The sequence below is a fragment of the Manis javanica genome, chromosome 6 (genome assembly GCF_040802235.1).
Source record: "Manis javanica isolate MJ-LG chromosome 6, MJ_LKY, whole genome shotgun sequence".
Lineage (NCBI taxonomy): Eukaryota > Metazoa > Chordata > Mammalia > Pholidota > Manidae > Manis > Manis javanica.
The window spans coordinates 150031519-150048036 of record NC_133161.1 but is presented as its reverse complement, the minus strand read 5'-3'; the positions used below and the strand labels follow the sequence as shown (position 1 = coordinate 150048036).

Genomic DNA, 16518 nt, shown 5'->3' with positions numbered 1-16518 from the left:
GCATTAATTATCCTAAGCAATCTACCATGGTAACAAAACACTTCTTTAAACATAGAAGATGCAAATAGGCCTATCCTCTGAGATTTTGTAAATGTTTCCGCCTCCCCAGATGTTTCTGTAGGTTATAACTTCCTCACTTGAAGGGATATAAAGCTCCTCTCCCTGTCAATCTAATTTAGAATTATTAACCAAATCTTCTTTTTCACCTCTTGGTATACACTCTTACTTGCTCTTCCCACCCAAAAAAAGCCCATCACCCCTCATGCCGCTCACCGTGAAATCTCTGCAGCAGGCGCTCCATGAGAGAGGTCAAGGGTAAGGCCAGGAGGGCCAAGGCGAAGGCCACGTTAAAATTCAGAAATCCGTTAATCAGATAGAAATGCCAGGGCTCTGTACCTGAGGAAACAGGGAGGTAAGAAATGACGAGAGGAGAGGATGCTGCTGATGGTGCAGGCCTCACGCTGCTCTGTGTCCAGGTGGTGCTGATGACCCGATGCCCCAGGTGAACAAGTCCAAAAGCCACTCTCTTTCCTTGCTCAGCCATACGTGGGAAGCCCAGGAGCAGAGGATGACAAGAAAACAGGATTGGTTTAGATGGATATTGAGTTTTTTTCCATATATTTAGCTGTATTGTCTATACTGACCACTACGTCTATTCCAAATTAACATGCCCATATGGAACTAATACTTTTTCGGAACAACCAAATAATTTAAATAGCATAGTGGTGATATTGTAATTTATAGTAACAAATACATTTAGTCTTCATCACCGTTCCTGGTAGAGCTCCTAAAACCCTGGGAATTTCCTAAGTGAGAGATCAAGGTGTCTTGTTATGTAAATTAGGGACCCTAGATACCCTAAGGATGAGACCTGGGACTGAAAACCCCATGAGGAAGGGCAGGGGGCTGGCAATAGTAAATCATCAATGGCCAATGATTTAATCAATCATGCCCAAGTTAATGGAAACCTTCACAAAAACTGAAAATGTTGGGACTTAAAGAGCTTCCAGGCTGGTGAACACATAATGGCTGTCGGGGGTGTGGCATGACCAAAGAGCACAAAAGCCCCAAGACCCCTTTCCACACACCCTGCCCTATGCAGCTCTTCCGCCTGGAGATCCACTGTATCCTTCATAATATCCTTCATAGTAAACGTTAAGTGTAAGTAAATGCTTCTCTAAGTTCTGTGAGCCACTCCAGCAAATTAACTGAACCCGAGGAGGGGGCTGAGGAACTTTCGATCTGTAGCCGGCTGGTCAGAAGCACAGGTGACAACCAGCACCTGTAGGGTTTGTAGAGGGAATAGGCATTCTTGTAGGACTGAGCTATTGAGGACTTTCCCGTTTTCTTCCCATGTGTTTATCTTATTTTACATCCTAGTATCTTTCCCCTTGATATGATTAACCACTATTCTGTAGTCATGTATGCAGGGAACCTTGTGTTTAACAGAAACAACAACTTTGTTTCCTTAGGAAAGCAGTGTTCAGAAACCCAGACCCCACTCAGAAGTTTTGAGAATTCAGAATGAAACAAAATGACTGACAACACAAGCCTAACTTACACTAGTTTCGATCCTTTAACTCAAAACTCCTAAACCCAAATGATGAGAAACAACCCCCTTGCACAGTTAGCAGGCTTCCATCCACTCTCCCCTCTGTGATTGCTTCAATCAGGCCATGAATGATACACGGGGGTTTTAATGACTGTGTGTTTTGACACTCGCCTTGCACCACAGCAATTTCCTGCAATCAGCATTGCTTAAAAGGGTAATCAGAAGGCAGAGGAACAGTCAGAGAACCTGACATTTTTGCAGCTTACACAGCAAAATAAGATTAGAAACCAAACCGGTAAGGCTGGAGAAACACTGAGGGGAGGAGGAAGGGGGAGAGGAGTGTCCTAAGGAAGGACTCAAGTTCAATTGCGGGTCACCTTTTGGGAACGCTTACTCCTTCTCTAAATACAATGACTGGGACTGTTCTGGAGCAGAGGACCTACCAAGGCCAAGTCCAATACAGACATTCACACCTTGTACTTTTGACAAACACCTTTTGGGTTATAGAAACTAATGGCTGCTTTTTTATTCAAAACAGAAACATGTATCTCCTCTGGACTTTATTAGTAGTTCACAACACACCTCCTAAACTGAGTCCTTCAGGAGTCCAGTTTCCTGAGAGCTAAGTTTTTGCACAGAGCTCTCCTACCTGCCAGCGTGGAGGCAGCACTTTCAACCTTGACCCATCTTTTTCCTTAACAAATTCTGCAAACCCAAGGCTCAGAAGAAAAGACAAAGGACCAGAGAGGAAGGGGGTCATCTTACATCATCTTTTACGATGCTAAGCATCAACAGAAAAAGCCTCTTTCTTTCTGAACCTGGCAAATATTTATTGTTTTGGAGGGGGAAGCTCTTTACATTCTAGCGAACATTTGTCTCTACCACAACTTGCTACACCCCCGTTAGGGCTGGCTGTCTTTTTACCTAGATACACTGTACTCTGGGATATGGAACCAAAAGTATTAGGTAGTAAACTCGATTATTTGTATGTATTAGAAGCTCACAGATCAAGTTTACAATGAGGCTGTGAACATTCCATGATAGACCGTTACTTCCCGGAAGGATGAGGCAAAAACAGGGGAATAAGACAAGAGTGGGGAAGGTTCAAGTGACAACAGTCTTAAAAACAAGGGCAAAAGGAGACAAAAATAATGAATTTTGTCAGCCAGCATTCTCCCCTACATGAAGACATCTGCCTTGAAAGAAAAAAATAGTAAACACTTTTATCTCTTTCCAGGGAGACAGTTGATGCTACTGCTCAGAATATCAAAGCTGAACTATGCAGAAAAAAATGTGTCAGGATGACAAGTGAAGCATCTACCTAGTGCAAAGGTACAGTGAAAGCAAGCCGGAAGCAGGGTTTCTGCACTGAGTGGCTCAACAATCTCCTCTTTAGGGAGATGTCTGAATTCTTTTCATTCAAATAAGCTAAGGAAGCTTTGAAACAGGCTAAAAGAAGGGATAATGTTTACTGTTCCATAGACTGAATGGAGGTGGGCCCTTTTATAGGCCTGTAATTTTACAGACCTGTAGGAACTAAATTATGGTAAATCATCCTTATGAATGTCAACTTTGTACCATCAAGAGGGAAAAGCTACCAAGGCCCAACAAAGATGATTAACAGAAGAGCGAAGGCTCCGGCAGCTCCGCTGGTGGTCAGCTCTGAGCCGGCCTCAGAAGACTCCGCCGGGGCTCCGTCTTCTGCTGCTGGTGGAATGGGAAACTGTGGGCCTGTGGACTTCGCCTTTGCCTTCTGAAATGATGTCGATAAGACCCGAAACAGGCAGGGGTCATGTCCTAAGGTAGGAAGTGGCATCCTTGAGCAACACACTATTTTTAAGGGAAGAGTGTTCCTTATACCTGTCCTCCGTGCCCTCCCCAGGCCTGTGTGCTCCTCATCAGGAAGCACCATTCCTCACTCACTACAGAAAAATACATACCAACCTCAACATTTCAGAACTTGAAATGTTACAAGGCTCAGAGGCAAAAATCAGTGCCAAAACCAGTCGCTCTCTTTGTTGCAACACTAAATTTCACCCCTTGATCTCTGATCCCACAGAGATGTTTTGCCAACCACTCTGCAGTTTTTTGCCTACATTACTCTTAAGTTTCCTAAATGCCCAGTGTTCTTTAGGTCACCCAGACATTGCTTCTTCCTTTGACATGGGTCTGCACAGGGATCCCTGTGGAAGAGAGCCCTCCGCATGCGTGTTCTACAGCTACTGGAGCTCCCCGGCCGCGCTGCCCCAGACTTTCGAAGGCCCAGCTTCCCCTCCATTCTGGGGACAGGACCTGATCTCCTCCTCCGACTCATGCTCTATCTTGGCAAGTTTAGTCTCCTGTAGAGTCCAGACAGCCGCGTTCCAGGGCTGTGCTAAGGTTGTTTTCAGTGGAGAGAACACAGGCTTTTGAGTCAGACGACCCTGAGCTCATGTCCCACTTCCACCACTATTGGGAATAAGGACCTATCTCAGAGGTTTTGTGATGGGAAGATGTCATTATGTGTAAAATGTCTGATATACCAGACATTCAATAAACAGAACCTATTTTAATTACAGTTGTGAAAAAGTACTTCATCACTTTTCCCTGGCTTCAAAAGATGAGTCGGCTCAGGTCTAGAATGTGTCATTAAATATAATCTGGCCAAGAAAGTACACAGGTCCCTTTGAACACCAGGAACAAGAGAGTAAATACTTGCATTTATTACAGTCACAATGGAGATACTGAGTTTATCTTGCTGATGCCTATGTAGTTTCTGCCTAAAATTCAGCTGATGCTGTCAAACTACTTTAAGTTTTCAAAAAAGAAATCATATTTATTCTTTTTTTTTTTGGCTCAGCAGTACCACGTTTGACATTCTATTTGCCTGAAACGCACCCCTCTAGGGTCTACTCGGCAAACGCCTCCGTTTCCTTCCAGGCTCAGCTCGAGGACCACCACTTCCAACTCCTCCCTGACACCAGCAGATGGACCTGCTCCTGTGATGCTCTATCTTCCCACTGTGGCACATCATACGTGGGACTGTATTATCTGTTTATGCGTCTATAGCCTCATCAGAGCAGGTTCTATGAGGACACATGATATATGCTCAAAAGCAATTTATTCAGTGTTTCTCTAACCAAAGTCCACTTATCCATTCATTCAAGAGGTATTTACAGGCTTTCTGTGTTCTTATATATAAAAACAGCACTAAGAGATGTGTCCAAAAACTATCAACACAATGCATTTTTAATTTTCAAATCAAGAAGCCATATGCCTACCACAGCTAGTGAGGCCCGTGGAGCGGGAGACTCTTACGAAACAGTTAGAACATGCCAACTAGTGCCGAGCGTGTGAGGGAGGAGAGCGGGCTTGAGCTCCCTGGCAAAGGACATGCTGTCTCACTGCACAACTGTGCCACGTCAAAGCAGCTATTAAAAGGTGCGTCCTCCATGTTTACCAAGTGGATTCACCAATTATAATAAAATCAGCTGACAACCACAAAGCACTTTTAAGTTTAAAAAGAACTTTTGCCTCTCATGTTCTTATTTAGTGTCAAGAAAATCCCGACCTAGTACAATACAACAGGTCTAATCAAATACTTCTAGGACATAATACTGGTCAGGGCACTAATGTAATCTGATCAATACTCCAGAATTTGTTCACCCATTCATCCCTTCTTGACAAATCTTCACAGAAGACCTAGAACAGACAAGGAATACCTATTCCCAGGATGGAAGAATATTATTCTCTCTGCAGGCCTGTCAAAGCAAAAAGGAGTCAACACTCTTTAAAAGGGCAGAAATCAGACCCTGCAACACACATCATTAAATTCAAAGATGAGATAAACACACAAATTCTACCATAAAGGAACAGCTGTGGGAAGTCTGGTGATGACAGCACTGCATAGTTCTGGGAACACCCAGCTTGACAATTTCCTGCATCCCACCGAAGCCTTTTCTCCCACTAGGAAAACTGATCAGTTCCTGTTCATCCACAATAGCAAAATATGAACTGAAGGTTCCCCAGGTTCGTTGAAGCAAGCAGACCAGAGCCCTAAGGACTCTTCCCAGGAAACACAAGCTGACGTGGACAGCAGATGCCAACGTCCAGCAAGACACTGGCCTCCTCTGCTGGATCCCAAAACCTGCCACAGGTGTTCCCGAGCCACCCACCATTAAGCAAGAAATATAAGCTTAAATCAGAATTCATTCTTTCTTCATTATTCTCCTTAACAACCTGCTTATTTCTGGATTTACAGACTTTATTAATCTAGAGGACTTCAAAAAATACATGTAACTTTCATATACTCCCACACAAAGTTTTATAAATAAGCAGTCAGAATATCAATTATGTAAAAACCCATTTAAAAAAGTGGAGAAGCCAACTTTTCAAAATTAAACTCAAATTAACAGAATTTATTCATCTATACATAATGGATATTATACTTCCAACAGATCCCATTGAAATCAATCTCTAATGTGCAATCTAGGTCTAAGAAGAGAGTGTCCCTTATACTGTCTTGTAGAATCAAAATAATTTTACAAATAAACTAAAACAAGGGGGCAATTAAAAACATGCAAACTCTCCCTAGCTAAAGGGAGCCATCTGGAGGCAAAAGCTAAAAATTGGGGCTTTTTCTCACACCCCCGTTGGGATCTTAGAGCCATAAAGAAGCAGCCTTTTAAAATTCCTTCACTTAGCATTTACCTCTAACCAGGCAGTTTGTGATTCAATTCACTGAACAAACACTTTATTTTAACTTATTACTTTTCATCTAAAATAACAATATTCCCCAAATCCTAGGAGGCCCAATTAAATCTCATTCATATGCTTATTTTAAATGTCTTCATTCAATCTACTGGTTCTATTGAAAAAGAGGCACAGAAAAGTGATGGGCATGGCTTAAATTGGTGAGAGACAGAGATAATATTAACCTGCTTTGTAGCAGAGCCTCAAGACAGTCACGTATACAGAATCCCCTAAGACCTTCAAAAGATTCAGACTGAAAAAACTACACTTACTTTAATGAAAGTTGTCTCACAAAATGTTTGCTGACTTGGCTGATCTAATCAGAAAGATCTCTAGCTCATTCCTCTGTAGCTGTCACAAACTCAAATTCTCTCAGGGGCCAAATAAACAGGCTCCACAGCTGGCTGAAAGAAAGGCATTAAGGGAGGAATGGAGAATGCATTTCCAGACTAAAGGCATTCCATTTTTTTTTCTCTTAACTCTACATTGGGCAAACTACCCACCCTCTCATGCTGACCCCTTCTGCTAAGCTTTATCTATACATTTTTCCAAACTTCCTGCCCTAATGCTTGATACTAAGTAATGCAAATTTTAACAAGAAAAAGTAATACCAAATGCATACATGTACAGGCAGACATCATTTTATTATACTTCCCTTTACGGCACCTCACAGATACTGCATTTTTACAAATTGATCTGTGGTAAAAATGCATAGAGTAGGTCTACTGGTGCCATTTTCCCAACAGCATTTGCTCACTTTGTGTCTTTGTGTCACAGTTTGGTAATTCCCACAATATTTTAGACCTTGTCGTCAGCATTATATTTGTTATGGTGTCTGTGACCAATGACCTTGGATGTTACCACTGTAATTATTTGGGGCACCACAAACCACACCCATTAAAGACAGCCACTTAATCAATAAATCTGTGTGTTTTGCTCCACTGCATCTATCCCTCTCCTCGGGCCTCCCTAATCCCTGAGACACAACACTGAACCTAGGCCGGTGAATAACCCTGCAGGGCCTCCAAGTGTTCAAGTGAGAGGAGGAGTCATGTGTCTCTCACTTTGATTCAAAAGTTAGGCCTCCTGTGCCAAACAGCTGAGTTATGAATGCTTAGAAAAAGTTCTTGAAGGAAATTAAAAGTGCTCCTCTAGTGAACACATGAATAAGAAAGCAAGACAGCCTTACTGCTGATGTGGAGAAAGTGTGAGTAGTCTGGGTGGGTCAAACCAGCCACAACATTCCCTTAAGCCAAAGCCTCATCCAGAGCAAGGCCCCGACTCTCTTCAATTCTGTACATCTTAGAGAGAGGAAGAAGCTGCAGAAGAGAAGTCTGAAGCTAGCGGAGGTTGGTTCTGAAGTTTAAGGGAAGAGCCATTGCCGTGACAGAAAAGTACAGGTGCAGCAGCAGGTGCTGATGGAGAAGCTGCAAGTCACCCAGATCTGGCTGAGATCATTCATGAAGGTGGCTACACTGAACAACAGATTTTCACAAAACAGCCTCATCTGGGACTTTCACAGCTAGAGACGGGAGGTCAGTGCCTGGCTTCAAAGCTCCAAAGGCCGACCCTCTTGTTAGGGGCTGACACAGCTGGTGACTTCAAGTGGAAGCCTTCAAGTGCTCACTGACCATTCTGAAACTGCCAGAGCCCTTAAGAACGATGCTCCATCTACCGTGCCTGTGCTCTCCAAATGCAGCAACAAAGCCTGGGTGACAGCACAGCTGTTTACAACATGGTTTACTGAGTATTTTAAACCCACTGCTGAGATCTGCTGCTCAGAAAAAAAGACTCTTTTCAAAATATTATTGCTCATTGACAAAGCACCTGCTCACCCAAGAGCTCTGATGCGGATGGACAATGAGGTCAGTGTCATTTTCATGCCTGCTAACACAACAGCCACTCTGCTGCCCATGGACAAAGAGTAATTTCAGCTTCCAAATACACTTTGTAAGGCTATAGGTGCCATAGATAGATTCCTCCGGTGGATGTGGACAAAGTAAACTGAAAACCTTCTGGAAAGGATTCACAGTTTAGGTGCTACTTAGAACATTTGTGATTCCGAGAAGAGGTCAAAATATGAACATTAACTGGAGTTTGGAAGAAAGTGATCCCAACCCTCATGGATGACTTTGAAGGGTTCCAGACGTCAGTGGAGGAAGTCATTGCAGATGTGGTGGAAACAGTAAGAGAGCTAGAATTAGAAGTGGGGCCTGAAGATGTGACTGAATTGGTTGCAATCCCATGATAAAACTTGGAACAATGAGGAGTTGCTGCTTACGTGTGAGCAAAGAAACGGGGTTCTTGAGATGGAATCTACTCCTGGCGAAGACTGTTGAAATGACGACAAAGGATTGAGAATTTTACACAAACTTAGTTAATAAAGCAGTGCAGGGTTTGTGCAGACTCCAGCTGTGAAAGGAGTTTTACTGTGGGTAAAATGCTATTAAACAGCATCACATGCTGCAGAAACATCGTTCATGAAAGGGAGAGTCAGTCGATGCAGCAAACCTCAGTTGTCTTATTTTAAGGACTTGCCGCGGCCACCCCGCCGTGCAGCGACCATCACCGTGGCGAACCAGCACCCACCCGGGCAAGGTCCTCCCCAGAAAAAGGATGATGACTCACTGAAAGCTCAGATGATGGTTAACATTTTTTAGCAGTAAAATATTTTTTAATTAAGGTATGCACATTGTTTGCTTAGAAATACTGCTGTTGCTCACTTAACAGACTATAGTACAGTGTAAACGTAACTTGTGTCTGCATTGGGAAACCAGAAAATTCATTTGCCTCGCTTTCCTGTGATATTCGCTGCATTGCCGTGGTCTGGAACTGAACCTGCAAATCTCTGCAGTATGCCTGTATAAAAAAACGTCTGGAGGAATATACTCCAAGAAGTTAACAACAGCTATTTGGAAGTGGTATGATTATGAATGCTGTAATTTCCTTGTTTTTGTTATCATAATGAACTTTTAATGAGAAGAGAGAAAAGTGACTTTTAATTACAAAGAGTAGGATGAAAAGCTATGGCATACACGACAGTCCCTAATACTACGAGACCGAGAGTGACAGAGAAACCTAATGGCGAACCGCATCTGACTATCATGTCAATCCAGGAGGAATGCTTGGTGGCTACTTATCATCACTGTGCTCCATTCAAATGCTGTTTATTTTTAAATAAAAAGATTACCAACAAAGAAATGCTATATTTGATAACATGAGGCAACTGAATTAAACTACTGAAGCTCAGACACATTACACTATCTCCTAACCATTCCCCAAATTTCATTATGGCCTTACCATAAAGATCAGGTCCATGAGGCGTAAAAACATTATACAAAACAATGTTGAGTGGTGTGACCACCAACTTTCCATAATAGTAGCTGTCAATGACCACCACTGGCACCTAAAACAGAGCAGAAAATACATCGCAATTGAGTTTCACTCTGGAAAAACATTCTTCCAATGCTAACAATATAAACTTCAGAATGAAAACCTGAATTAGGTCTTAATGTTCTCTTTCCCACATCAAAATCTTTTTTCATTAAAACTTCAGAACAAAACAAGAGAAAAAGAAAACTCACCAGAAAGAGTATCAGGGCCACCAGTGACCAATGAAAGAGGCTCTTCCATCTGCGTTTCATGACAAGGAAATCAAAGGCAATAGGTAAACTGTTTAACAGAGCAACAGAAAGTGAGGAGTTAAACATAACAGAGAGAACACAGACTCAAACAGATGGGATTCATACAAACCTCATGCTGAACTGAGAAAACAAATGTCTCTAGCAGTAAAAGCAAGGGAAGAAAGCTGGTACGTGGAGAGATGTCTTCTCAAAAATATACTGATCTCTTATATCACCTCACACCAGTCAGGATGGCCGACATAGAAAAGATTGGGAACAACAAATGCTGGCGAGGATGCGGAGAAAGGGGAGCCCTCCTACACTGCTGGTGGGAATGTGAACTAGTTCAGCCATTGTGGAAAGGAGTATGGAGGCTCCTAAAAAACTAAAAATAGAAATACCATTTGACCTGGGAACTCTACTACTAGGAATTTACCCAAAGAAAACAACTTCGCAGATTCAAAAAGACATATGCACCCCTATGTTTATCGCAGCAATATTTACAATAGCCCAGTTATGGAAGCAACCTAAGTGTCCATCAGTAGATGAATAGATAAAGATGTGGTACATATACACAATGGAATACTATTCAGCAATAAGAAAGAAACAAATTCTACCATTTGCAACAACATGGATGGAGCTAGAGGGTATTATGCTCAGTGAAATAAGTCAGGCAGAGAAAGATAAATACCAAATGATTTCCCTCATTTGTGGAGTATAACAACGAAGTAAAACCGAAGGAACAAAATAGCAGAAGACTCACAGACAACAAGAAGGGACTAGCCGTTACCAAAGAGGAGGGGTGGGGGAGGGCAGGTGGAGAGGGAGGGAGAAGGGGATTGTGGGGCATCATGATTGGTGCACATGGTGTGGAAGGGATCACAGGGAAGACAGTGTAGATCAGAGAAGACAAATAGGGATTCTGTGGCATTTTATTACACTGATGGACAGTGACTGCAATGGGGTATGGGGGGGACTCGATAATAAGGGTGAACATAATAACCACATTGTTTTTCTTGTGAAATCTTCGTAAGAGTGTCTATCAATGATACCTTAATAAAAAAAAATACTGATCTCTTCACAGGACCCATAAGAGTGCTATGCATCCCATTATGCACAAGAAATATAAATCCTGAGCTTAAATAGAAGGAGCACCATCTTATATATACTTTCAAGTAATGGGCATTCAAAATACATTAATTATAAATAAATGTACCCTACTGTCCCACACCTACCCTGCCAAATGAATGCTGATCTCTCCTTTCCATAACTTATTAAGATGTTGATGGTATTACAAACTCTAACTTCTGTTCTGAGAGATCCCCCTTTCCAACAGCATTTGCTCTGTTTTTCACTTAAATTCCTTGAGCTAGTGACATGTACATGCCACCATTCCTACTTCTCCCTTAAGGCCCTGCATCAAGCGAGTAACACTGACCCGAGGTCAAAGGGAACCTCCTCTCAGCCAGACCAGTATCTCTTCAAAGCTTCACAGCCCTTTGTTTTCCCACTGCACTTGACACAGAGCATCTGTTCCTTCCTCTTTAGACTCCTTCGCTCCTGTTTTCCAGCTTCCCTGGTGCTCCTTTCTAGGCCCCTTTCTCCCCCTACTCCACGGCAGCGTCCTACAATGGTCGTATCTCCCAAAAGAAGACTTCTACTCTTCTCTCTCTACACGCATCTTCTCACCAGGTGCTTCCACTTTCGTTGCATGGACCATCACCTTATCCATGACTTCCAAACCTACGAGAGCAGTCAGAGGCCCTACATGCTCCAGTCACAAACGACTCCCTCTCCACACCAGCGTGTTTACACAGAATCCACCAGGTGCCGACGACAGACTCTGCCTCTGCCTCCCCCACGACCTTGAAGACTCAATGTCTCCCACCTCTGAATTTATATGGCATATCAACTCTATCACTTCCTTAGCTATCACAGGACATCTCCTATGATTTGAACTCCCACATTCTATTATCTAAATTTTGCATTAACATTTTCTTTTCATGTGTTGTCTCTCCAATAGTTAAATTTCCATAGCACCTGTAATTTCTCTGATAAGCCATCATACTTTTAGTTACTTGTTCAATGTCTGTCTCTCCTACTCAAATGCAAGCTCCACAAGAGCAGGAGCCATAACTGTCTTATTTATCACAACAGGAGCAGTTCCTAGCGTACCATATGAACAAATGATGGTAGAATGTTAAATGACTCACTGTGATCCTGAAATCACTTTCCTCAGCTAAACGCAGACCAATCAAAACATGCCACCCAGAAGTATTCAGGGAGAACCCGAAGTTCAGTGCAGATGAAGTGAAGATTGAAAGGAATGAGGGAACCGACAAAAGGAGGCCGGAGAGGCAAAGAGGGAGGCCTAGGGCTCTGTGAGTCACGTCAGAGTCTGGACACCATGAAGCAAAGGTTGGCAAACTTTTTATTTGAAGGACCTGAGTGTATATATTTTCAACTTTGCAAACCACATATGGTCTCTGGTGTATATTATTTTGAGTGCATGTGTGTAGGTTACTATTTTTTAATAACACTTTAAAAATGCAAAAACTTCTTAGCTCTTGGGCTGTACAAAAACAGACCAGCACTATTTGGCCACAGGTTGCCAACCTCTGTGACACAGAGCATTGGAGAAGCTGTTACAGAGACTGAAACAAAACAGGGAGTGATACAGTCATATTTACATTTTAAGAAGATAACTTTAGTTTGAGTGTTATCTACAATTTTCAGGTTACTAAGCAATGAGTAGAGTGTGGTACCAATTTACTAGGACAGAAACATAGGTAAAGGAATAGATATGGAGAGAAGGTAATGAGTTCAGTTTTGTAAATATTTACCTATACAAATGGGGGCACCTAACAGGCAGCTAGAAATACATGAGTGAAGTTCTAGAGATGATTGGACTAGATATAAAGAAATGGAATGATTAAGATGGTTAAGAGAGAGTGGAAATTACGGAAGATGCCTCACACAAACGCTTGAAGTATATGATAATGTGAAGATAATATGCAGGATAGAATAGAAGAAAATACTGGAGGTGGGGAAACCAGCCTTTAAAAGACAATTAAGAAAATTTAAAATGCCTATCTTCTGGCTTAGTAACTCCACTTCTATAAATTTACTACATAAATTTCCACAAGTGTATAGAGACATATACAAAAGTCATAAGCATTGTATATGACAGCAAAAAACTGAAAACCAAATGTCTACCAATTAGATAATGTCTAAATAAATTATGGCAGCCAGAAAACAGAATGCTATGCAAGTGACACAAAGAATTATATACATCTGTATACCACAGATGTACGCATGTACAGTATAATTCTATTTAAGAACTTAAGTATCTGTGTATATATGTAGGTATATGCATGTGTGTGTGCATTTATCTCACAAGGGTTTCTTGAAAGATATACACAAAACTATTAGCGGTGACTACTGGCTAGGCGAAAAAGAATTAAGAATTCTTCTGGCCTCATACAATCTGGTACTTGTTTTAGTAATAAAGATATGTACTACTACTATAGTAACTTATCAAACTAAAATATTTTTCTAAATTACTAGTGCTACAGGCAGGAATTTAAGGCAGCACGAACTAGAGCAGAAGTGATGGGAACAAAGAATACAAAAGGAATGAGAGACGACATGGGACCTGGAGAACAAGATGCTGGGACAAGAAAGGAGGAGGGTTGAGAGGAAACTCAGGTTTCAAGCCTAGACGAACGGTAAAATGCACAGGTGGTGTAGTGTGGAAAAAACATCAACTGTAGAGTCAGAAAGGCCTGCATCCAAAAGCAAACATAATCTTAAAGGCAAATTACTCAGCCTCTTGGAGTCTACTTTCCCATTTATCAAGCACTAATAACTGCATCTCTCCTGCAAAGTTATAAGGTTTAGAGGGGCCTGGTTTGCCCAATACACAGCAATGCTAAACCATCGTGATTTTTATTAGAATTCATCATAACAATAAGCAGGAAGAGAAATATGTTTCAGGTCCAATTAACTTTAGGTCCTATTCATAGAATATGAAGATAACATTAAGACTTACTGTCTGCCCAGTGATCCAAGGAAGACAAACTCCTAGCTTCTTACCCAAGTGCAGCACTGAATGGCCAGCCTATGATCGCCCCAGCGGCTGCTCCCAGCACGGCAATGGAAGTCTTGTCCATGTACCAGCCAGCCATGGCAATCAGGGTGGTGTACATACAGAAGCTGCTAGGAAGGAATGCTGGGAGAGCAAAGAAATGGAAACAAAGGGGGAAAGGGTAAGAGTACAGGATTTATTAGATATAAATTACTAAAAACATACCTACAGTGCAACATGTCAATGATCAGGAACATATTTGAGCAATGTTTTATAAGAAATGGGCAGTAATTTAAAAAGTTAAATGGTTTTCTTATTTTCTCACTTCTGTTTTTTAGGTACAGACACATCATCCAATTATATAATACCAACCATTCCATTCCTCTCATGGCCTGTACCCCAAATCTAAAACTCACGGAATTCCAGGTGCCCCAGGAATGCCCCCAGGTCCTATTTCCAGGCACGGAATATGCTTCAAGAAACTTGAGGCCACTAGGGCCACTGCCAACCATCTGTTTCTGAAGAAGTGTATCTCGACAGTCCCTGAGATGGCTCTGGCACCAACCTTTACCCTGTAAGAACTCTAGGAAGCCTGCTCAAGGGCCAAATGTTGGATGACAGCACCACTCTGCATCCTGCATCCATTGACATACATGGTTTGGCCTTTAGATGTTCCCTAATTACTTCCATCCAGCATCACTCTGTTGCGTACAGCAGAAGACTGAGTGCTTTCAGGGTCTCTGCAACCATAACATTTGATCAAAATGTTCCTAATAATTCTAAGTTAAAATGCAGACTTGCCTCTTCAAACTGCATGAGGTGTGCTTCACCTAGCACTAGGAATGAAAAATCAGTACCAATTCCAGTAAGAGCCACAATTTACAGGTGATATGATATAAGAAACTCAGCAAGGGGTTCAGAGGCTCTGCATCAAAGGATGCCTTTAACTCATCTGTGCCTTAACATACACTCAACTGAGATTACAAAACTAAACTGCCTCCCTCACATAAGAACCACTTTTAAGAATAGCCAAGTAAAATAAACATGTGAAGCACAACCTTCAAGATAAATGCTAAATAATGTTGATGTCTTCCAAGCTGTCGGTTCCAGCTGCCCAGGCAGAGGATAGAGGGAGCAGAGGAATCTCAGGTCTCTGCCGGATCAGAGAGAAGAGCACAGTCTCATTTAGGACAGTGGTTTTCAAAGTTATTCAGGTGCAGAGCTGAGGTCTCTGCAGAACAACAGACTGGATTTTTATACAGTCACAAAGAAAAGTAAATATATACTTTTGTGCTGGATACTGTATTTTGTGTATAGTGTGTATACTAGTTCTGGTATACACAAACAGAAACTAAAGTTGAGACTATTATTATCTAGTAAGTTAATTTTTCTGGACAGTTGGGAACAGGTTGCCCTTCAGCAGCTGGCCACCTTGGCTTAGCTTGTAACACAAATGTTCAATGGCAGTGCAAGTTGAAAGCCACCACTTTAGACTACAGTTTTTATTCTAATTTTCTAAATGCTTACTGTAAAAAAGCCCACCAGATGATGTGTATCTTCATAGAATACACTGCAGATAATGGGCAGAAAGTAGAACCATCAAGAACAGGGTTTTTAAGCACAAAGAGTTTCCATAAGCAAAGTAACAAAATAATTTCCCTTCCTTTAACAGTAAGAAAAGGCGGGGGTGCTTACGTTTTTCAGCATTGCCAGATAAAAATACAATAATGTAACAGAAAGCAACCTGATGAAAATTACAGCCATGCCAGTTGTGAATTCTTTGAGATTCAGTAAGCCATTTTACTTTTCTAGGTTTCAGTATCCTCACCTGCAAAATGAGAAAATCTAATTTTGTTAATAAGATAGTTAATATCTCACTAACAAAACCATAGGATTGTTTCAAAGGTCAACTGAGACCATGCAAGTAACAATGCTCTACAAGTTACTGACATACTATACAAATATAACAGACATCTAGACATGTTCTTCCTCTCAATGTAACTGTGAAATATCAGAGGACCTATTATACCCACAACTGCCCTTTCACTCACCTGAGGATGAACAAAACATGCCAGTGCTGAGAACCAAGAAGGCTAGCATCATTCGACTCACATGCAGCCCAAACTTCTTGCACACAGCCCTGGGAGAAAAGCAAAGACTATCAGCATAGCAAATCTTAGATCCAGACATTTCAAATCAAAGGACCAAAACATGTCTGCATTACAGAGAATGCTGAAGATCTAAAGTCAAATAGAGAACTGTCTAGACAAGTTTGTTAGCAATTTCATATGCACAAAAAAACCAAACATTCTTAATCCTTATGCAGAAGAAAAGCTCTCTACCAGAGAGGAAATGTATACTTTCTGTGCTAAGATTATCTACTATCAGTAGGAAAGCAGCATGATACAGTAGAAAAATAACAGGTCTCAGATTCAGACGGGCACCGCCATTTACTAGCAGTGGTACCCTGATGTAGTTACAAAACCTGTTAGATTCCTCATCTGTCAAATGAGAATGATAGTAAA

The 16518-nt window shown here is 41.6% G+C and overlaps 1 protein-coding gene across 14 annotated transcripts in view; it reads right to left on the bottom strand.

Moving 5' to 3' along the window:
• ALG9 (ALG9 alpha-1,2-mannosyltransferase) overlaps positions 1-16518 on the bottom strand; it is an 83599-nt gene that overhangs the window by 57844 nt on the left and 9237 nt on the right. For 10 of the 14 annotated variants that reach the window (XR_012132790.1, XR_012132791.1, XR_012132789.1 and 7 more), the window contains exons 5-9: positions 16045-16133; positions 14002-14137; positions 9868-9955; positions 9584-9689; positions 274-531 (exon numbers count right to left, since the gene is read on the bottom strand). Coding sequence is in view for 11 of the 14 variants with exons in the window: in XM_073239830.1 (XP_073095931.1) it covers positions 274-531; positions 9584-9689; positions 9868-9955; positions 14002-14137; positions 16045-16133 (677 nt within the window). In the remaining 3 variants the exon portion in view is untranslated. The remainder of the gene's footprint in view (positions 1-273; positions 532-9583; positions 9690-9867; positions 9956-14001; positions 14138-16044; positions 16134-16518) is intronic. The other 4 variants (XM_036992750.2, XM_073239829.1, XM_073239828.1 and 1 more) reach the window with 3 other exon arrangements.